The following is a 23973-nucleotide window of genomic DNA, read 5'->3' on the forward strand; positions in this document are numbered from 1 at the left end:
CAACTATTTTAAAATAACATCCTTCTAGACAATTAACCTGAGGCGGGATTTTTTATGAATGGCGTTGGTGAGACGGTTTGGTCGCCATGAGAAACTAGAAACTAGAAATGTTTGAATTTGGTCTTGTATTTATTCACCCTAAATAATCTGTTTGCAAATTCTTGTTAAGAGTGTGTATGCCCCAAAGAAAACATGGTATTTATTCATTAGAGAATCATAATCAATTAGGATACATGAGATTTACATTCCACTTCAATAACCGATAAACAAATTTGACCCATTTTTTATGAAATATGATTCCAACTGCAGCATAGAAAAACTTTAGCTTTGTATTTCTTTTCTTTAAGTGTCATGCAGAAGTATTTTAGTTACAATACATTGTAGAATTGCTTACGGTATGTCACTTTATGTGACCATTTCAAATCTTTTATGTCTAGTCAGTACATTACTCATATACCCCCCTTCCCCAATCAGATAAAGAGAGTTTTATTTTTGGTAATACAAAATATTAATCTGTGTATAAGCCCAATATATACCGTTCATTATAGGGACTATGTTTAGGCAATTTAACCTTTAACCTTTGTCTACTGTTCCAAAACTAAAGCTCACTAATATCTGGATAAGCAAGGTAAGGGGGAAAGGTTTGAAATTAGTTAGGGAGGGCAGTATACAGTATCGCAATTTCTCCAAGAGTTCTCAGTCATTTCTATATTTTACATCAATAAAATATCTAGGCTATTAGAATGGTCAAAGCAGACATACCAATTAACAACTAGCAGTAATAATTAGTAACTTGTCAGTCAATCTATTTAGATTTGTTTTCACTCTCCATGACAGAAATTTAATTGGGCTCCTTGAATTATGTTGATTAAATTCAATTGATTTAATTTAATCCCCCTTAAGGGATTTGGTTATTTGTTCACTTTTAATCTTGTCGCTAGTTTAGTAAACCGGAAACAAGTGGCTATAAGATTTACCAAATTGAAGGACAACATTTAGAAAACAATTTATACCAATAAGAATATAATTAGAAAGAAATTACCAATAACCAATTTCAATCGTTCTTAACATGATTGTATTGTAGTCTTGAGCATTTACTCAAAAGAAAATATTTAATGATAATTCAAACGTTGAGTGATTTAATAGAAGTATAATGTTATATTTCTCACTTCTGCATTGAAACAAATTAAACTATAACCTGTATTAAGGGCCAACTTTAGAACCAATATGATATCACTTATGATTAATTTTGAAGATGTGAAAAATAAAGAAGCCATGATTATTGTGTTGATCGTCGTAGCATTTGTGTAACTTTCGGTTATCGGTCTATAATTGATCTCCGACCCATTACACGGCTATACTGATTTTTTAATGCAAATACAATATGCGAGATAATTCCGACTGGATTGAATAGATTTTGTTCAATCGACTGGTAATTGATTTCGCTTGCTTTCATGTATTGCCTCACTAGTTACCCTCCCATTGTTGTGGAAATTGATCGAGTGATGTATACTGTTCTAACTTACACCTTTTCAGTTAGAACTACCTTTCGTTTCTGCCTGCGTAGCTCCAATTGAATGGTCTTTGTAAGCATCATTAGCTTTCTCGACTATGCCAGAACAACAGAATGTCTATATTGAAACTGATCATTTCACTGTTGTTAGTAGTCGGTTAAATGGAGAGGATTGGAAAGTATATAGACACTCCGTGATGTTTGAGAGGTTCAGTCATATTAATGCAAACAGCTTTCTGTGGCTATTGAGCTTCTGTCACAAGTCAAACAGTCTACCGGATTTAAAATTGTAATTGAGATGAAAACAGCCATGCACAGCTAATAATGTTTTAATTTTATGTGGATATACCAATAATACCTTACAGGTAAATACATTTTTATTTAGATCTCTAGATAGACTGTTTGTTAGAGAGAATATCCTTTGATATATATTTCTCCTTAGCATGCATTGTCAAATTTCTCCATAACATCAAGTTGCATTTTGTTTCTGAACCTCATCCTTTCTCTATGCTTTTCTCTAACAAGTGGTTGAGTTCAATAATCAGTATTTCTTTTATTCACTCTAAAAATGGTTTATTTACTGTTTGCCATAATGCCAGTCATACAGTAATATTAATGACATTATATTTTTGCTGTAGTATAGTCTTGTTTTTCGAATATTTGGTTGTTTAAAAGAATACATGACTATTTCCTTAAACCATAAATACTTAAAATACTATACTGTAAGCCTATCCTTCTGATATATATACAATTAAACATTAATTTCAACAATAAAATATTATATCTTACGAAATTGATAATTTATGAAGGTACTTAGGGAAATAGCCTTCCAGCGAAGCTTTCAGATTTTTATGTTGCTGCTGATAAGTAATGTCAAACTTAAAGATGACCTAGAGGTTTTTTAAAGCCTAGAAAATTGAGGATGATAAATGTTGTAAATGTCATTATCTTTAAGCCTACCATCAGGCCATTTATGATCTATCACTCTGTCTCGAATGTTCAAACATCTGTAGTGCATTACTATTAGGATAGATGTTGCACGAAGAACCATATACTATATATGAATAAAACAACTCTTGTGAGACAATCTTATTAGAATCCTCACAAATTCTATTTTTTCAACCTCCATAAAAAATGTGTCCTGTACGTACATACTATATTTTTTGAGTGTTCTGTTAAGGAAAGAATCAGTCTGAAATTTTACATGCTAAAACAGGCTAATGCTTTCTAATCTTAGATTTTAATCTGTTTTCTTTTTCAAACAAACATTAAATTTATGCTAGTAATAAAATCCAAACTTCAGTAACTCGGTTAAATAAAAATGTTGATTTGAGTACAAATACATTTAACCGTACACATTTCATGCAGTGAATCTTTTTTAATCATTAACTTATCTATATTGACTAACATCAGTAGTGTCATCTTTCGCAAATTTACTCAACCAAAACGCTGTGACTGATTAGCTGTACAATATTGCTAAATCTTCATTTTTCACCTTAATTCGAAAAATTGCCCGCAAATGCATACAACATTTTATGTAAAGCAGTAATGATATCAAAGACGACTGCTGGTGAGCAAATGTGATCATTAGAGCGTGGTAGATAACAGCTGCAATGCTGTAAGTCAAAACCGTTCTCCATTACGCGTGATGCGGTCGCAAGATTTGCAGTCACATGCTAAAAAAAAAGCAACATAATTTACTGATTTGTAATTTAAATCCAGACTTGGCTATGGATATTCTTTTAACTTCTAAATATTTAATGATTCCTAAGTGTTGTCATTTAAACTCATGATTATTTCTAAGGCTGTCTGTTTTTATACTTATCAGAACTCCACACTGCTTATCAGAACTCGACATTGTTAAGACATAATGAAATATTATATAAAACATTAATGCTAATTACCGAAAGTAGCAGCAGTACATTAAATTTGCATATTTATTTTGCGATATAATAATATATCTTACACATTTAGAAGCACTGCGTATTCCTCTCTGTAGATGTTTTATTAATGGCAAAAAGAAATCATTTTAAACATTAATGTTTCATTAGGTATATTAGAGAGCTTTTAATTTGCAACGACCTATGGCCTACTCATATTGGTTCATTTGTTGTTGATTTCAATGATCTATACTATATATTGTTTTGTTATAGTCATGTTTTTAGGAACAAGAGAGAAAGCACATCCGAATGTTCCTGCATGTGTACAATGAATTAACATAGTTTCTACAGTACTGTATGTTCTCTCAAATCGAAAGATTGATGTTGATTGGAATTTAATCTTCAAACATCATGTTGCCAAAAATGTTAGTTAGAGTTATTTTGCCCATCTCTGTCTTGAATACTCCGTACACTATGTGGCGTAACGGCTATTAGCACTCGCTGGCTAATCCCAAAAGGGCATGAGATCTTTAGAGGCCCCAAAGCATGAGCAACTCAATGCAATTACCCAGCGTTACGCCACTGCATACACTGAAGTACTTCTCTGTACTGTACACACTACCCTCCTGTATTTGATTATGATATATATATATATTGAATATACTTTATGTTGAAAAATTTACATTGTACAGTATAAAGTTTATTCTGTTATGTCATGTGTTTTGCAGCTGCCTTTTAATACATTGGCTTAATTAATCACCTAAGGCTAATTTTATTCCACTGTTATTAACAGATTAAACTTAACATACAGACAAACCCAACAATGTAATGTCAGGCGTTCACACTACATTTGGAAATGAAATGCTTTCATTCTTCCCTGTAATTAATGTCACGATTTCTTGGAATAAGGTTAAAAATGATTTGAAACACTTCTGAAAGATATTTGTGTTTATGACAGATATCATTGAAATACTTTTTAGAGAACTGAACTTTACTCTTTTAATTAATCTTCCAGGCCTTTAATGTTTTGATTCCTCTTTTGTACATTCACTTTTTCTTGATCAGCACAACTACCAGTACCATACCACTATAAATTTAATAGTTTTGTTGTATCATAAAGTTGAAATTTTGAATTCTATACATGGCCTGGTTTTCTATGAACTATGAAATTTATATCATGTTTGACCATTGTCGTTATGTCACACGTCATCTTCCCATAAACATTGATGAAAATGTCAGTGTACTTCTATCATAATTATCGGTTAGAATTAACCGTCATTAGCTCGTTAGAATCTTACAATATTTCCTTGATTAGTCACTGTTTTAAAAACATAAATAACTACAAATATTACCTGAATTGCACGCAATAAATCGTTTTGTATTTAAAGTTCATTCAAATTCGTTTGTCAGATTCTATCTGACAAATTTTCCTTAATAACTGTCTGCTAATCACAGCATTAAGGTCTAATTTTTCTAACATAGAAAATAAATATGACGGAAGTTTAATACTAATCATTTTCAACTGAATTGGGTCTCAGTTTGTGAAAGCAATTGTGCATCAACTTTGCTGTTAATTCAGAACATTTTAAGTACAAGTATTGATAATTTTCATGTGGGAAAGCTATCCAAATGAGGAGAAATTTAATACTCATTGCCTTCCTCGCCGATTACGAGAACAGAAATGAGAACAATTGACTATATTGATGTGGCCAACAATGCTGTTTCTTAAACAACATCTGTGTTCGTATCAGTTAATGCTCTTGATATCTACTCCTTATATCGTATGATTCATAAGTAAAGGTTGCAGTGCTTTCGGCAATTTTTTTCTGAAGTGAATAGAACGTTGAACCCTAGGGAGTTTTCATCCTAAGTTGATTTTTCTTGCGTCAAGTAATAATTCCTAGTTGAAGTTAAATTTAAATAATTTTAAATTTCTAATACTAATTTTCTCAAATAGGAAAACAAATGGTAAAAGTATTAAAATGGTGTTGATCAATGTGTATATTATAAAATTATGAAAAGGAAAGAAATTCTATGCCACCCAGCAACAATGCTGAAATAAAAATATGAAAATGGTATTTGATAAAAAGTACCCACCCACCCACAGCCATGGTTCAAACTCATCTGTTTATACAGTTTGGTAGTGGAACAACTGTGTATTAGATGTTGTACTGTAGATAGGTAGGCACTTTGTACAATTTCATTAATAGTATTGAATCCTAAGAAATACAGTAATACATTACAACATTAACAATTTCACTACATACATTTTATTGACATGTTTTTACACTTACTTTTAACCCAACATACTTCACAACAGCATCTAAAACTACTTTAATTCAATTATCCTAAAAAAACACCTTGCCTTTTAAAATAAATTACTGACAAAAATAATACCCATAGTGTTTACAGTGATGAATTGTGTTCTTATGCTTAGAGTAATTGTTATTTCTTTTGTAATGGTAAATAACTCTTCACACGTTTTAACTTCAACACAGTGATTTACACAGCTTATGGCATTCTTAGGTTTTAGGCAGCATGTCCTAATTTGTAACATTGTATATTTGGCATTGTAGTAATTGTTATACAGTTTTGTATGTTTTTGCATTAATCAAAATTGGCAGCCTGAATTTTAAGTGGATTTTAGATGTATTTATGTGGTTTAAACATTTACCATAATGAGTATAGCTACTAGGGATAAATTAGTATTGCGTACATGTATAACACAGTATGCTAGATTTTTAGTTTCAGGTAAATATTGTTTATTTAGGAGAAAATTTAAAAAATATTTTAAAATAAGAGCTGGAATATTTGATTAGATCATCATCATACTACTACTATACTACTACTATATACAGTAGGTAAAGGTGAGTCCCGTGTTCTCTGAACGTAGGGGAATGAGCTGTTAGGAGCTCATTGTACTAAGCCTCGGCATTATGTGGTAGGGTGGCCAGTTCCTTTCCACGCCGCCTTTTTTCTCCCTAGTATTTTCAACCAGGTACCCATTTTACAGCTGAGTGAACTGGGAGTTGTCAGGCATTGAACCCGAGTCTATCTGTACGACAGTACATTATACAGTACAATAGTTATTAAGAGAAAAAATAAACTCAATTGACTACATATGTAAAGTAAAAGTACATATGACATACGTTGTCTATTTGTACATTATTCTATTATCATTAATATAAATCCAACAGCAATTGTTATTCAGAAATATTAATAGAAATCATAAAATAGAAGATGTTAGTTGTTTAGACAGAAGTGCATTACTAAAGTGAATGTTTAGATAACAAATTGGCTTTGATGAATTTGTGTTTATAGAAGTTGACTGAATTGTCAAGCACAATGTTGTTAGAAAATGTATTATCTGTAATGAAGTTGTAATGAAATTCTGTAAAGAAATAGAATATTGCTATATGAATTGTACAGGAAAAACGTGTCCCACGTCTTTATAGTTAGTGTGCTTTTTATCAAAGAATATAAATAGGTAAAGAATCAACAGTACGCGCTGTTATATATAGAAGGATAGGAAACGCGGACGTGCTTTCATGGACGCGTAAGAATCCAGCAGCCGAACGACGGCGGGCTCTAGATATGGTTCCCGTCTAATTCCACGTTTGGATGGATCGTGATGATCTGATGTGTTCTCGCGTCTGTGCTCTACTAATTTTGATATTATTAATATTTTGATAATCATTTTGATAAATAATCATGGTTTGCATTTTTATAGATAGTTTTACCTTACCCACGCCTGAAGGTGGCGCACTTCTTCTAGCGAAAAAGAAGTGCGCCACCTTCAGGCGTAGGCAAATAGTAACCCGGATGTGGTTTACGCCGCCAACGGAACTGTTGTATCTTCTCCTTTTATTATCTTTGTTTTTATGTTTTGAGTATTCCTTGTTTGTATGTTGTATAATCCATACAGTATGTCCCAATCTAAGTGTGTTCACACGCACTAGAGTTAATCGTGCATAGAATAAGCTGATTCGAATCATATCCGACATGCTCATGATCAGATACCTCTTTTTATACACATCCATGTCATTAACACCAATATAACTTTTAACAATTAATAAAAATAGCTTCTCATTGGATTATGCAACAGATGAATTTGTGCATTTGATCAAGGGTATTGCTAATTGCAAGGTTCATCCTATTGAACACCGAACAAGCTAAATCACAATGTAACTCCAATAGACCAGACTGTACCAAATTTATTGTTTTGGATTGAAAGATTTTCAATTTTCAAACAATAATAAATATTATAAATCACTTTAATATAGGCAGTAAGATATTGATTAAATTTTGATAAACACTCACATAGTTAATAAATCCCAAAAGGTTTTTGCTAATTCTCACCGAATGAGTGTTAATGCTTTATACTGTATATAGCAAGTAATTAAAACAATTCTTAAATGCGTAAAAATAGCAATTCCCTTGATATTAATACTTCGAGAAAATATTGTGTTTTTAATATAATAATTTAATAAAATCTGAAATAAATTATTTCTAATCTAACTCTCCATGTACTATTAGAGATTGGAGATATTAATATTATTATTATTAGTCAGACGAAGCTTAACTTTACAGTATAGATATTTTTATCCAGCCTTCTGTCGCCGTCGCCGTTTGAATTTCTTTAAGTTAAAAATCTATATTTGTAAATTAAATGTGAAAATGTAATTCTAAATGTATGTTCTCAAAATGTCGCTCATAATACGTATCAAACGTCACTTGTGGGTGCATTAATCTCAATCATTTTTCACAATACAGTACAACAATCCTGTTACGATGTATCAACTATCGATCAATCAAACTTAACTCTTTCTTAAGAAACATGATAAAAAGGAAATATCTGTATCTTATGGAAACATGATCACAAAATAATATAGATCGATGGTAAAAATATGATATTAAATCTCTAATAGAAAAGTCTAGTTTTTAGTTTGGTTTTGCAAAAAAAAAAATATAGAAGAAAAATGCTCTAGAGGAAAATCTAATTTTCTCCGAAAGAAAATCACCTTTAACAGATACAAAGAATATTTTAAAACATTCTATTTATCCCCCAATTTTCTTTTCTTTTCAAGTTTATAGTTGAGGAGTAGCTTGGTGGTAAACATGCTTGCCTTCCAATCCCAATTTCCAGGATCCAATCCCAAGGTCCGGGATTTAAACCAGGCAGGATTGTAGCTCATTACTATTTTTATTTCACTATTAAATCTCAAGTGAGATTTATTTATAAGCATGATAAATAGTTTATCCATCCTGTAATTAGCTGATTTCTTGCTTTTTGATTCCTATAAAAGGAAAACAAAGTTTTTTCGGCAAACTTCGTAAAGTACATCGCAAAGTAATCTGTTTAACCGTTGATATTTGTAGGTCTTGTTGTCGGTATAGCTCTTTGATTGATGTTGGCTTGATAATCGTTAGACATTGATTCATGGCTAGAACACATTGTTGATATTAATTTTAAATTCCTTCTCGCTTTTCACAACCACACCTCTCTCCTTTATATCGTTGCCAAAGATTGTTGGAAAAACATAAACATGTTGATAAAATTAAATGTCACTTTTAATCTCATAACTCCTTGGCTTATTACTTAGTAACAAATTTAATTGGTATACCAGTAGAGTGGTATCATCTTTACTTATACTATTTGTTTGTATACATTTTTATCGCTAATAAAGCTGTTTAAGATGTTGAATAAATTAGCAACATCCAATTTTCTTTGAGATCTCATAACCTTTTCTACTTGTTTCAAGTATGACTCATTTTATTTGTAGAATATAATATGAATCTCTTTTGATGGTGACAATCATGTTCCACTCAGTCTATACCTGAAGAAAGTAAAATTAAATTAAAAATATTTTTTATGTGTAAATCAATTTTGAACACAAGCAAATTATCAACTACAATACTTGTAATCATAGTTAGCATCATTGGCTGTAATGGGTCAGAGGTCGTCACTCCTTTAGCCATCCTTTTTGACAGGGCTGGGTCGCCCCCAGCTACTCTTTCAATGGATTTACTAGTTTCTATAAGCCTAAAGTCTGCACAAGCCAGATATATATCACTGAACCTGTAGTGTAAAGGCTTAATCCAAGCAGATGTTACTGCCACAACTATGGTAGAGGAGGAATCCCTTGAACTTGCGCCATTATTGGTTTGTGGTGCCCTCCATTGACTTTTCTTAGACTTGACTGTTTATGAAATAGATGAAGATCTTAAATCCAATTTCAAAGGATTACTCAACCTTTTTAAACAAATTTGTGTTTATGATACATCCAATTATTGTGGAATTAAAACTGGCATCTTTGTTTACAATTGTGTGTGCATATACACTTATTCATCTTTGTTTACGATACTTTGATCTAATATAAACATACAAGTAATTCAGAATGCACATTTCAACCAATTACAATAAGAGATAGAGCGTTCGGCTAAGAGATGACGATTATCATGATTGTAGCGGATTATAACTTAGCCAATCCATCATAGCTATTGCAGGCTTTTCAATCTTCATAACTCTAATACTACCCGTAATCTTATTATGCTCACGATCAAAAACGGGTCATATCTTGGATGAGATTTTCTTTTTACCCATCTACTTAACGAGAAAAATCGATTGGCAATTACACAACTTATCGTGGGTATGAACATTTAACGTAAGAATATCCTTTTTATTTTATGCGTGATATAGATTTTATTATTAATTGACTGAATGGTAATTTAGTTTAGTCACTTAATATTGAGTGGAAAGCATTGATGCATGAAGAATTGACCGCTAAGGGAATTGCGCGTTAATATCATTACTATTTCATAATTATTTTTGTCATTATTAGTTTATTTTAAAATATATCAATTTACATCTATATTTGATGATGTAAGTTATAGATTCTTGCGCATTAATATTATTCTTACTTAAGTATTAATGTAAAACTAACATAAATTTTAAAATATTTAAATTGTTTAATCCATATAAAATGATTTTCAATTTTACAGGTATCATGTCGACAAGCGAACCAAATATTATTAGTAGTCATCGACCGTCTGGAAAAGACAAGATGTCACTTGAGCGTAATCCAAGACCGCCCCCACCAGACCTTACGCCTGACCAACTTCTGATGGCTGTTGACAACTACTTAAAAGTAATTATAATAATTTTTTTTTAAATGCATTCCTCCATTAAAAAAATACTTACTTCAGGGACAAATTGAAGGAGATCTATGTGAGGAAGCATTTTTGTCATAAAATATTTAAATATATACTAACATAAACAGAATTTTACTTTTTTGGGGTATACAAAAGTAAAACTTAAAATTTCAAAGTCAGGATAAGTTAATATTTTGATCAGACTATGTAAGATTTGCGCAGGGTTTTTTGTGCTTTCATTTTTAGTTTAGCATTTACCCTAAAATACGTTTAACATTGGTATGGGAGTGCCATGTTTGAGATATCTTTGGAATTCATGGACATTAACATTAATGTGTTTTCGCCGGTAAAATGCATTGCAGATTTTTACAAGACAGAATTAGATATGTCTGCAATGTTAATGACATTAAAGTAATTACTGTATTTAAAACATTGATAATATCTGACAGCTAGTAGTGGTAGAGAATAATAATAGCTACAGTATATAGAACGCAACTCTTAACAAAAAAAATTCTCTTTCAATATAAAGGTGATAAAATACAAGTTCTCTAAAACCAAATTAAACTAAAATTAAACCATGAAATATTTTTGCATTCAGACATTTTTACCGCAATCATTTCAACTACCACAGTAAATGTTTGACTTACTGATTAATACTGCAATTACATAATAATTACAATTCTGGCATTAAACATTGACAATAATTGCAGTTACTGCAGTAGGAACATTTTGACATGATCCCTTACCTCAACGTAAAATTTATTACATCGGATATTCTTATGAGAACGAATTTGATCTGCGTCTGTGTTGTGTATTCATTATCAGCATTAAAAGTCAGTAGATAGTTTGAATGTCATTATCGTTGCCAATCACCCTATTCAACATCATGCATGCACGCAGTGTTTCAATAGCTTAGAAAGACATCAACATGAATATGGATTTTTCGCTTGTAAAGCCTTCTCGTTGTCGTTAGTTTTGAATTTAAACGAATGGGGTGGTACCGTTTGATGTCGGAGCAAGCACCCATGTGGGACACGAGCTAGGATTTATCAGAAACTTGATTCAATCAGGTTTTACTGATGACCCAGATAGTAAGGTAATTGATCTATTTTACCCATTTTTATGCTGATCTTATATATTAGACTTGAAATATCTAGTTTCTGTTGACATATTGTAACATTACATTAATGAAAAATATTCATACTAAGATGTTTTTAAATAAACGTCATCTCTTTAGCCAAACTAGCGTTAACTGTACATGTATACAGCAATCTGTATTAAATTAAATTAAAGAACAACAAGAAAATTAATTCAGCAACATGATTAATTTATTAATTAATTTTTGAATTAGAAGGGGTTCATTTATTATTTAAATGTCCACTCATGAAAGGATTATGGTCCAATATTCTTTAGCTTTCTGATTAAGGAGTTTGGAATGTTGGGTGTGGTCAAAAAAGTTTCTGTGTCCTTGTGTTTAAAAAAGTACTTATAGTAGTATAGTATTGGATTTTAATTGGTAATGTTTTTAATTGATTTTTAATTAATGAAAATATTTTTTAAGGATAGAGGATTAAAATTTTTTACTAAAGTAGAACCCCTCATTTGGGACAACTCTATTTAGGTGAACATCCCTATTAAGGGGAAATTTTTCTGTATTTAAAAACGAAAAAGGGGAATTATATATTTACTGTAGCACTACAGCCAACTTATATCCAGGGGACACCCCTATTATGGGACATTTTGCTGGGCTTTTTGAAGTGTCTCTTTAACCGGTGTTCTACTTTATTATTTTTAGTCGCGTGGAAGCGACTCTATAGTTCACTATGTCGGTCGGTCTGTAGGTCTGTCTGTCGGTCCGGTATCACTATGCGTTTTATCGCTTTCTGACCTTATCTTGATATCAGTTTAATCTAGCTAAGTCAATTTTTCACAGTATATTCCTTATGGCCAGGAATCGATGTGGTTATGTTTTCACGGTGCGCAATAAAAAACTACGCGGTCTACGCACGATTTAACGAAATCACGTTTGTAATCATATATTCACAACCATGAATCACAATTAAATAAAATTTGGTACTCATAAATTTCAGGGCATAAATCATCATATGGCAATACAATTACGGGCGTAGCGCATGTAACGCATGCGTACGCGCGCTTAAATTTTTCAAAATTTATTTTCGATAAAATAAGAGTACGTTTCAGGCAATTTTAAGCCTTTACAAAATTGCCATGAGTGCGCAGATTTTTGCGCGCGCACTGCACGTTAAATGTTATTGCGCACTCTTTTTGCCCGATTTTTGTTTCTTGACTTACTTTTCAACTCGAAATTACGTTATACGAGCACGTCAAAAGTGACAGGCTACGCACGTGTAAATTAAAAAAATATAACTGTTTTTAAACATTTCAACATTTTTAAACATGTTCAGTAATTTCGGTCAGTTGGTAGGTTGGTCGGTAAACACTAAGCACGCGACTGCAGCCATCTATATGGCCTTGTTCTTATTGACACAGTGTACAAAGACATGGAACAATTTTTCAGTAAAGTAAAACAATTGATTATAATTCCCAGCGCTTCCAAGATTGTTTCACTTAAAACTAACACAATTTTATCAGCAACTTAAAATGTTAATAAATTTTCTACATTACTAAAAAGCGCCGTGTGCAACGTTATAATTTTCCGTCTCATAAAATCGGTAATATTTCACACAGGTTGGTCATCAACCCCTAGCAATTTGATGAATTGGGTACATTTTCGTATACATTAATCAGTATCTAAATATCATACAGTATGCATAATGAAGTCAAAACCAATAGAAACTCAGAACATGACCTTGGGATTAGCATATTTCCCCTGTTTGTTTTTTCCCATGTATATGATGAGAGATTGACAAGGAATAATAACCTTTTTTTTTTAAATAGAACATTTTAGGAATTTTTCTAGGTTAATGTGACTAATGTAATAGACTTGGAATTCAAATGGAAAGAACATGAAAACAAGTATTTTTATTGTAAATTAGAATTATGAAGGAAGAAATTTGATATACCCAAATATAGTAGCGATACGACATGAACATGTATATATATTATTATATAGGCACATCACATTTTTTTTCACATAAAGTTTGATAGTGTAAACAGAGCTTTAAGGTTTGTGCAGTTCAGAAATATCCCTCCCTACTCTTTTTTTTATTGATCATTCCGAGATCTACTAATTTATTTAAGTAATATATTTTTTACCTTGACCACTTCACTATTTATTACGAATGTAGCTTATGTGCCAGTGGGGTAGGTGCCACAGGGAGACAGAGGAAACCAGTTATTTTTTGCTGTCCATCTAAATTAAAGATCTAAGATGGTTGTTCTTACAGACAAATGTTGAAATCATACAAAGATTTATAGCATACTATGCTGACCTCGCCTCACTGACCACAAAAAGGTCGGTCTTAGAGATTATCAAATTAATTAAATTAAAAGATTTCTACAGTATACTGGTAGCGCCTCCATAAAAGTTAAATAAAACCCCTTAAAGGCATGTTGTGTGCTTGGAATTATTTAAAAAAAATTTCTTTAGCTTCAAATTAAATTTTATAAATGTCATAACTGTAGGAAAAGTGTTTATAGGAAATCTTAATAGGAATTTTTTTCTGTAATTTGAGATTTTGTTGTTTAAAATTGCTAATATTTTCAATCTTCTTAATGTGTAATATATTTGCAAATTGCATAATTGCAACAAAAACGTTGATAAGTTTCCATGATAAAATTCTTCACATTTTCAATCTTCTAAATGCAATGAAAATTTACAATAAGTGTAAAAAATTGTTTTCTAGATGAAGTATTTTCTTGTATGTAAATCTCCTCACACAGCATAATTCAATTGCTCTATCTACACTATCAAACTAGTTTGATAAAAAAGTGTGATGTGCCTAAATATGGTAGTGATATTCGCAAATATATATATGACATCATCATCATGTCCATGTTTGGGCACATCACATTTTTTTTGTCACATAAAGTTTGATAGTGTAGACAGAGCTTTAGCAATATTTAAAACCTCACACGAGTGTGGAGGAGTTGAATAGAGTTGGATGATCACTGCAGCCATAAGGCGGGTTATATGGTGTGCCATACGGCGTGTCATACCAACAGTCAAAGCATCAAAACATATGAATGGGACCTTATTGCCATATTATTTTTTACAACAATAATTATTTTTTTCTAATATTAAAATTAATACCAGATGTGAAATAATAATTAATGTTTCGTTTATCAAAGTTGATGCATCTGTGAGACTGTTGTTCAGCGAAAATTTTTAATAAATCAATGTAACAAATTTGTAGATGTAGCAATATTAAAGCAAAGTAAGTTTCACACGTGCAGTTGTCATCATGAAAATATATTACTAAAGTTGAGGTATGTACAAAATGGCCTTGAGAAACTTGTGTGTAAAATCACATTTAGTGTAAATAATAACAAAACTATAAAGAATCAAATTCTAATTTAGCTTGATGTCATTCCTATCATAAAAAAAAATGTTACAATTGCTCGTACTGAAATATAATTACTTAAACATTAAAACATCTTGAATTATAATTTCTTTAATGGCCAGCATGTCTTGGTAACATTATTATGTTAAATTAATTACGTTTAAAAACAACTTACATTGCAATTGTAATTTAAAATACTTGCTGGATGAGCTAACAGGTATCAAACTGTGAAAAGCGAATGGAAGAAGAAGGGAGAGATTTTATACGACAGTTATTTGTAAAAAGATATATGAATATTATGATTTCTGCATCATTACTACATACTGTATGTTCATAAACATAAGCTTATCAAAGACATTTTCAAAAGTTACTACTGTACACAAACATTGTTTTATGAACCTATTAACTTCATAATTTATGAATGAATTGGCTTTTTGTTTTATAACATTTTCAAAAGTTATTCAGACAAACTACAAGGTTCTCAAACACAGTTCTTTCACTGTACAATTTCACATAGTTGGACATTCCTTTACCATCTGTTAATATGTGAAGAAAGATTGGCAAAACTGGTGAGAGTAGGCCTTGACTCTAGCCTAAAAGACTTTTATTAGTATCTTTTCAACACTTGCTACTGATGGAATAATAAGTTCATTAGAGGAGGTTAAAAAGGTCCTTGGGGTCTAGAATATGTTTGTGAGAATGATGATGTGGTCATAAAATATGTGCTTTTTGTTTAATTAATCAATTATTAAGGCCATTAATATTTCCACATTTTGAACAGGATTTCAACATTTTTTAGGAAAGTAAGAAGAGTTTGGTTAAGCTTTGTTTTTTACATCACTCATCAGTACTTAGTAATTTTGTAGAAAAGCTAGAGAGACAAGCAAGAACAGCTTAGTTATAAAAAAAAGAAATCCAGAACAATTTAGATACCAGTATAAACTACTCGCTCTTTGTTTAGTAATCCCTCATAGTGATCATTAACATTTCAGTGTGTTTTTTTGTTTCTTTACACATAGAAACTTTCATTCATTCATTCATTCATTCTTTATTTAGCCTTTAAAATCGAAATACATTTAAAACAAGGTAACAAAAACATCTTTACAACTATAAATAAATGGACCTCTCTCTTATAGAAATTTATTACTTATTCCTAAAAGTTGCAAATACAATACTGTTACTTGTTATACTTAATAGACAACATTTTGAACAGTTTGTGGATGGAACACAAAATAAGTTCATAATTCATAAAACAACTGTTCTCCCTTCTCTTTGTTATAATGGTTTCTTTGCAGTGTGTTTTTTCTTTATTAGTAGTTAGGTCAAAGTGTAACAGAGCAGTACAAAGTTGACTACATATCAATTCTTTCTACAAATCAAAAGTGAACCATGATTCTACCAATAAGCAGTTATGTGCATAAATTGATAATGCAAATAATTATATATGACATGGTTTTAAGTTTACATTATTGAATAATATTTCTTAGTTTTGAATTATGTTTTATTGCAATTTTGTTATGATATTGTCAACAATTCACAGTAGGAAAGAGTTCCAAGACAATATTATAGAACATGGTTAAACAATAGACCTACAGTACATCTTGTAATTTATATGAAAACATGGTATAATCATGATCCTTTCTTTTAAAAAGTCTTAGAACAAATGTTAATGAAGAAAATACATTTAAAGAGATGCAACAATTGCAACTGAATAAATAACTTGGTTGATCCCGCAACAAAGATTGCAATCATTCATCAAATACATGTTGTCAAAGTAACATCACAGTTTCTGCTTCTAATTAATTTGTCTATCAACAAATTTTAATTAATCAATTATCATCCAGGTGTTTTGACAGAACTAAGACAAAGGTTATCATAGAATAAAGAACTGTCCACCAATTGTTTTAACAGTATATCATTGTTGAAAGATAAACACTATATAAATTGGTATATCTGCTAATTAACATCTCCACAAATAAAACACTAGGGACAGAAGTGTTCAGGATACTGTCAACAGTGGATTTAAATCACCAATTATAAGATGACTAGTTGTTGAATGCATTGGTAGTGTCACCATCAGAACAAGTTTGACACAGACCTAGTATTAGTGTTAACTACTGTACTGCAGTTAATGTTGCTTGAATACCAAGACAAAACCTGTTTTTGAACCAAAAATTTGACTACATAAATGTTTGTCCTCCTTGTCAACTAATCCCCTCTCTAACCTACAGTACACCAATTTGGTTACAGTATAATATATTATAAATTAATTTATGAATTTTCAGTACTGTATATTACTAGGTAGATTGGAGTTTCTCCATTTCTGTCAAATTTATAATGATATTTTAATAAATGATATATACTAAAACATGGTTAAATATCACCAAAATATCACTAAACTGTCCACCTTGGTTCAAATTAATGTCCAGTTTGGTTCAAATTAATATAATGTAATATTCCCTTGAAGGTTATCTTATAGTATCTAAGGACACATATTAAAGATTAATAATCAAATTATTGTCATGAATACATTGATCTATTTCATGTAATTTTGTAAGCTGCAATCAAATTCTATTGTCGAAAAAACCCCCAAGGGTTGGGGCTAATCTTCCTGCAGTCTGCAGTGAGTCATAGTAAATATAAATCCTATCTCAATCTTATTTCACATTCAAAAATGCTACACTGTTATGCAAATTTCAATGAGATAATAACTACATATTTATTTACTTTATGCCTGTTTATACAGCTTGGAATATGAATTATGTTTTATTATTTAATAAAATGTTCTTGTTTATTTAGAAACAAGTTAGGCATCATTCAAATAGGGAGGACCAATCAGAGAGCGGAAGGAGTAGCGGATCTAGCCTAACGCTAACAGAAACAGAAATGGAAGATGGGTTTTCAGGAGGTATGTTTTATTCATAATGTGTTAACTTTACATATTTATGTCCATAGAACAATGAGACTTTACAATAAATAGCAGGGAATAGCCGATTATTAATTTTTTAAATCAAGGATTACTTTTGGGCGTACAAAGCGGAAAAATCTAGCAAAGTATTAAAAAATAATCAATTGCCGGAAAAATACTTTAATAAGTACCAATAATGATCGGTAGTTCATTTTGAAAACATAAAAACAGATGCTAGGAAAAAGAAACACAAAATCAGCCAAGATTAAAGAGAACCTCCTGATCGGAAATCAAATGTTTTTCATTAAATACAAAGACATCCAATGATTTAAAATTTTTTTTTTTCATCTTTGTTTATAACCTTTTTCTGTGCATAAAGTTTGTTTTTAATTGAGGTGATTATTCAACATCTGTGTATAGATAAATCTATGGCCAAAAAAAGTGAGGAATTTTCTATAACATGAAATTGTGCGTTTTTCTTTCAAAGACAGTTATACCATAAATAATGCGAAATTCTAATCTCAATGAAATGTTGAATTTAATGTTTTTCTTCACTTAAAATATTTACAAATTATTTATACACCACAAATATTATGCACATGAAAGCTTTTGAGAATTTCCAAATGGTTGTATTTAAATAATTAATCGTAAAGTAACAGAACAAAGAATGTCTTTGTCTACAAGCAATAACATTTTTAATGTTTTTGAACTTGTTTGAAAGTTATATATTTCACTATAAAATTTTATTTTATAAGTGAACATTAAATAAAGTACATAGACTTTTATAAAATAACTAGAGCTCTATTCAGCATTGTTAAAAGCTATTATTTATATGTTACTAAATACAATTGAACATAGGAAGGTGATTAGACTTATTCTTACTTACTTTATTAGTTACTGCAGTAATAGTAGATTTCTGCAGTAACTTCTAGGAGGAATTGGTAAAATAGAACATACGGTACTGTTGATTTTGATAGATCATTAGAAAATGTTCTGTGTTAGTTACTGCAGTAATAATAGTTTGCTGCAGTAACTTCTAGGAAGAATTGTTAAAATAGAATACTGTTAATAGATCATTCGGCATTCATCATGTTATTAAATACAGTTGAACATAGGAAGGATATTAGACTTATTCTTTACTTTATTAGTTACTGCAGTAATAGTAGATTTCTGCAGTAACTTCTAGGAGGAATTGGTAAAATAGAACATACGGTACTGTTGATTTTGATAGATCATTAGAAAATGTTCTGTGTTAGTTACTGCAGTAATAATAGTTTGTACAGTAACTTCTAGGAAGAATTGTTAAAATAGAATACTGTTGATAGATCATTCATCATGTTCTCTGTTAATTACTGCAGTAATATATAGCTTATAAATAATAAAAATACAAATTTGCTGCAGTAACTCCTATCTATACTCCTATAACACTTCTGCTCAGCGATTCTTTGTAATAATTAACATTCCTTCATGGACATTCTGATCCGCTTAAAACTTTTAGAACGGCATTTACGCCGAGGCTGTCTACGTGAAAATATTCAATAAGCGACCATTAAGACATAAATATAAATATTTCAAATTCTTATCGTAATTTATAATAATTTAGTTTTATTATTAATATTGTAATCATTTTACGGCAGATCAAAAAATAAAACCTAATATCTTTGTAGTTTGTTGCCGTAAAATAATTGGTACTACATTACATTAATGTTTTTGATGTAAAATTTATTATTTGATTTTTTTTCAATGTATATTAAAACTTTAATGTCATTCCATTTTGTTATTTATTACTAATAAGAAATATTGCTAGCTATTTATATTTTTTGACAAGCATAAAATGTTTTTTTTTAATACCTGGTATATTCTAGTATTTCGCTATTATACTATTTGAATATAGAATGATTTCAAAACATTAATTTCATATTTCACAATTTGCAGTATCAAATGGGTACACTACAGTACTCCGTAGGCAAAAGTAATTTTCCTAAGTGCAATTTCTGTATTTTTTTGGTGGACAATCTAATACACATGCTAAATGATAAATGTTTTGTTTGTTTTACTTCGATATACTACAGGTGTGCCCTCAACTATGAATTCCAGGCATTCGTTAGGACGTCAACACATGATGCGCCCTAACATCATAGCCGACAGGTCCGCGTCAAGTCTTATATCAAGTGGGAGGTCGGCACCAGGAACGCTGTCAAATGTTAGGTCAAGTCACAGTACGATTTCTAGTACGGAGGCAGCACATGCAGAAGAAAATATGTTTCAAATGAAACAAATGTCGAATACGATGCCACAAAATAACTTTATTCAAAATCAAGGTGGGATATTATATAGACTTGATTCACAAACAACCACTATAGTAACATCTCATTCAAAGGATCACTTTAGGTCAATGCTTTATAGCGACATTGTTTCAACAATGAAACAATTCTGGTACTGTAGCAGATACTACAGTAATACCAGTGCGAATATCAAAGAGTAACCTTCAGGGGCAAAACCAAAATTTGTTTAACATCGAGAGCTAACATTTAATACTGATAGTCGGTCAACATTAAATATCAAAAAGTAGTAAATAAGTAGTAGTAATTTCAGGTAAAAAGTAAGAGAGAATATTTCTAGTGCTCTCTTGGATCCGCCCCTGACCTTTGCATTTGAATGGCTTATTTTGAAACAATGAGTGTAGCAATATGGTACACCATCATTTTCTTCAATGTAAAATAGTAATTCTTCACCATTGAAAATGTTTGTCTATTAGCATTGAATGAAGTCTTGTATCATAATAATATTAATGATAATTATTATGAATATGATTATGTATAGCCAGTATAATAACATAATACTGATAAGATAATGAATTATTGAAGTAGTGCGCAGAGTTGTCTTTCCATGATTACGTTTGACAGAAGATGCTTTTAGTGGTATTATATAAGCTTCAATCATTTCTTTCAAAATCTCTCACGAGGATTTCTCCCTTTATAGAAATTTCAAGGTCGTAATTTCATTTATTTCTTTGAAGATGTTGTTATTAATATGTTAATGTTTAGTGAAATCTCTAGTCACATTATTTTAATATTGATCAATTCAATTCACACGTTTTCAATCTAATAACTTTGCGTGCAAACTGACTTGAATTTTTCTCGCATTATTCTCATCTGTTATTCTTGGTGTTGAAGTGTTCTTTCTTTCGTTTGCAGCACTTCCTAGTATACCCGTCGACGGAAAACAAAATTTTCATCCAAGACAAGATGTAATGAACTTGAATTATCCGCAGCCAGGGCCGAACCCAATGTTCAACAGTAACAACTCCCTTAGCAACTCAAGACAGACAAGGTACGTCTTTTTATATTTAGTAACAGAGCTAACATTTAAGATTAACAGCATAGGCAAAGCTAAAAATTGTGCAATTACTGTACAAATCCAGGCCTAAATCATTAACCCTTTCAATAGTATCAAGTCAAATTTAATAGCTAAAGTTAGTAATAGTAAGCCTAGGCCCCTCTCCTATTTTGTAGCTGGTATCATTTGAAGCCCAAGCACCAGTATCCAGATCAAACCCAAGTTTAGCTGCATCAACTTCCTCTGTAATTTTAGCTATACACTCATAAGTCTACAATATTAAGCCTAGCTCAAATATCGCAATTATTTTTCGTAAGAATCTTCTCAAAGATAATCCACAAACGCTAATGACTGTAATGATACGTTTGTCTTGCCGCTTGTTGTTTGGTAATGGTCATAGAATTCTCATTCATAGTTTAAGTTTGGCGTATATTCTACTGTTAAGTTCTGTTAAATGTTCGTAGTTAATGGCTCAATTTCTACAAGGCATTTTTAAATATCAAGTTGTCTGAATGCGCTAGGAATAAAATCTGAAAATAAAGTGACGATTTTGTAAGAACCGGTAATCGGAATGACAATTGTGTTTGAAATCGAATCCTTTGGTTTATGAGATAGTTGTATAGTATTTCAATCTCTAATTTCCAATCTCTGTAAAACAAGAATTTATGAATGATGATGCAACATGAAAAACATAATCACGTCATGTTATATAATTGTTTAATGCAGACCAAGGTTGGTTTAAAGTATAAAGTTTACATTTTTTGTAAAATGAAATACAAAATTTAGCAAAGAAAATGTTAATTTATAACATTTTAAATTTCTAAAAATGTTCAACCTTTAGATTTGGTATTAGAAAACATGGAAGTGTCTATTTAATAAAGATGGACACTATTTTCCATAAACACTTCCAAAACATATGACTTCTACTTAGACAAAGAATGTAACTGATTTATTTGAAACGCAGCATAAATGCACACTAATTTAACCTGTATAGAAAAATATGTTTTTATATACAGTAATATCTTTCCTGCATATCTAGCAAGGCACCTTTAGGCAACTGTTGCAGATTGTGGAATGACGTTACCGGGTCTTCAAAAGGGTCAGAACGCTCTTTTGTTTAGCCTAGGAAAAAATCAATACATTTTTTTCATACACATAAAATGTCAACTAGTGCCGGTAGTGCAATTCCATCTACTGGCCTCATTTTGTATTAGAAAGGAATATTCAGCTTCTTTATATTTACTGAATGTGTAGGATTAAGAGGGAGTGTGTAAGGTGAATTGAACAGCCACTGTCTTTGTCAAATGTGTATGTGAATTAAAGTTTTTCAATAAAACAGGTGTCACACATTTTATGCAAATCCTCATGTAATTTATTTATCTTGACAAAATGTTTTGTTAAGTCAGGTTTTTTGTTAAATTAACGATTGTTAGAATAGAGGTGTGTCACATAGAATAATGAATTTTTTGTGTTAGTTGCATGGAGAATACTTTTAAGATTTACATTTTCATTTTTTTTAAATAAAGGCAGTTCCATCCATTCAACTCACTAAATATTCTCCCTATTTAACTCATGAAATATTCTTGTCTGAGCAATAATATTTCTTATTAATAATGATTATTAATTTTATACCACACTTACTACAATAGGTACATCCTTTATAGCATAATAAATAATTCAACAAAATTATCTACATTGTTATTATTTCCGTACCATAGATATCACTATTAATAACACTAGCAATATAGTAATAACATGGCAAATAGTTTAAATATAGATTATTGATTATTTTCTTAGCACGATAAAATGTATATATAATTACAATATCCGTGGAAATACGTTGTGCAATATAATGAGAAACAAATTATCTATTGCATCGCGTACTGCGTTTCATACTTAACACCTTTTATGTCACAGGAGCGATGATTAATGTTATCATCGGAAGCTGTATTTTGCGTGACGATTTTCAAGGAAAGTTTACATATGAACGAATTTGTTATTTTAATTTTTATATTGTTTTACAGTCCAGTTAAGATTTTTAACTTGTTTATTTTTTATCAAAAATTTTGTTATTTTAATTATTATGTTATCAATATTGATCAATAAAATCATATAGTTTGCATGCAATCATAGTCTATAATCATCAATATCAAATTACTTTGTTAAAATAAAATTGAGAGAAGAACTAAAATCTCCTGGAAATTTCTATAAAATAATGTTCATATTGTTCCATTCACAGTATTTCAAGACACATGTACGAGTTCCCACCAAATACTCCGACGGCAGCCGTCCCCCTTCCCCATTTTACTCCAGTTCGCAATGACAACAGACCAAAGAACACAAAATTTGCACATCCTAAGTACAGAAGAATAAAAAGCAAGTACTCATGCTGGGACCACTGCTCATGGAAGTGTATGGCTCTTGTGTTACTTATTATGGTGTGTGCGCTTATAACAGCTCTTATTTGTTTAACAGGTAAAGTTAACTACAATTTATTTTCTATCATGATTACATCACAGCTGTTGAAATTACCGAAAACGGTGCTTCTGTAGCCTAAAAATGTGTACACAGAAATGTCATTTTTACTACATTAGTTACACCTAGATATCTCTTATATCTGAAACGTCATCTAAATTTATATTCTTTTATCATACATTGATGTATACGTTTTGCTTAATAACAGGTTTTATTTTTTCA

At 30.7% G+C, this 23973-nt stretch overlaps 1 protein-coding gene across 6 annotated transcripts in view; it reads left to right on the forward strand.

Annotated features, from left to right (window-relative positions):
* LOC140049631 (teneurin-3-like) overlaps positions 1–23973 on the forward strand; it is a 124776-nt gene that overhangs the window by 81611 nt on the left and 19192 nt on the right. For 5 of the 6 annotated variants that reach the window (XM_072094570.1, XM_072094569.1, XM_072094568.1 and 2 more), the window contains 5 exons: positions 10396–10541; positions 17829–17937; positions 20010–20258; positions 21135–21270; positions 23516–23751. In XM_072094570.1, coding sequence (XP_071950671.1) covers positions 10396–10541; positions 17829–17937; positions 20010–20258; positions 21135–21270; positions 23516–23751 — 876 coding nt within the window. Of the gene's footprint in view, positions 1–10395; positions 10542–11226; positions 11642–17828; positions 17938–20009; positions 20259–21134; positions 21271–23515; positions 23752–23973 lie in introns of those variants that run through there. The other variant, XM_072094573.1, reaches the window with a different exon arrangement.

This window comes from Antedon mediterranea, chromosome 5, assembly GCF_964355755.1.
Source record: "Antedon mediterranea chromosome 5, ecAntMedi1.1, whole genome shotgun sequence".
Taxonomy (NCBI): Eukaryota; Metazoa; Echinodermata; class Crinoidea; order Comatulida; family Antedonidae; genus Antedon; species Antedon mediterranea.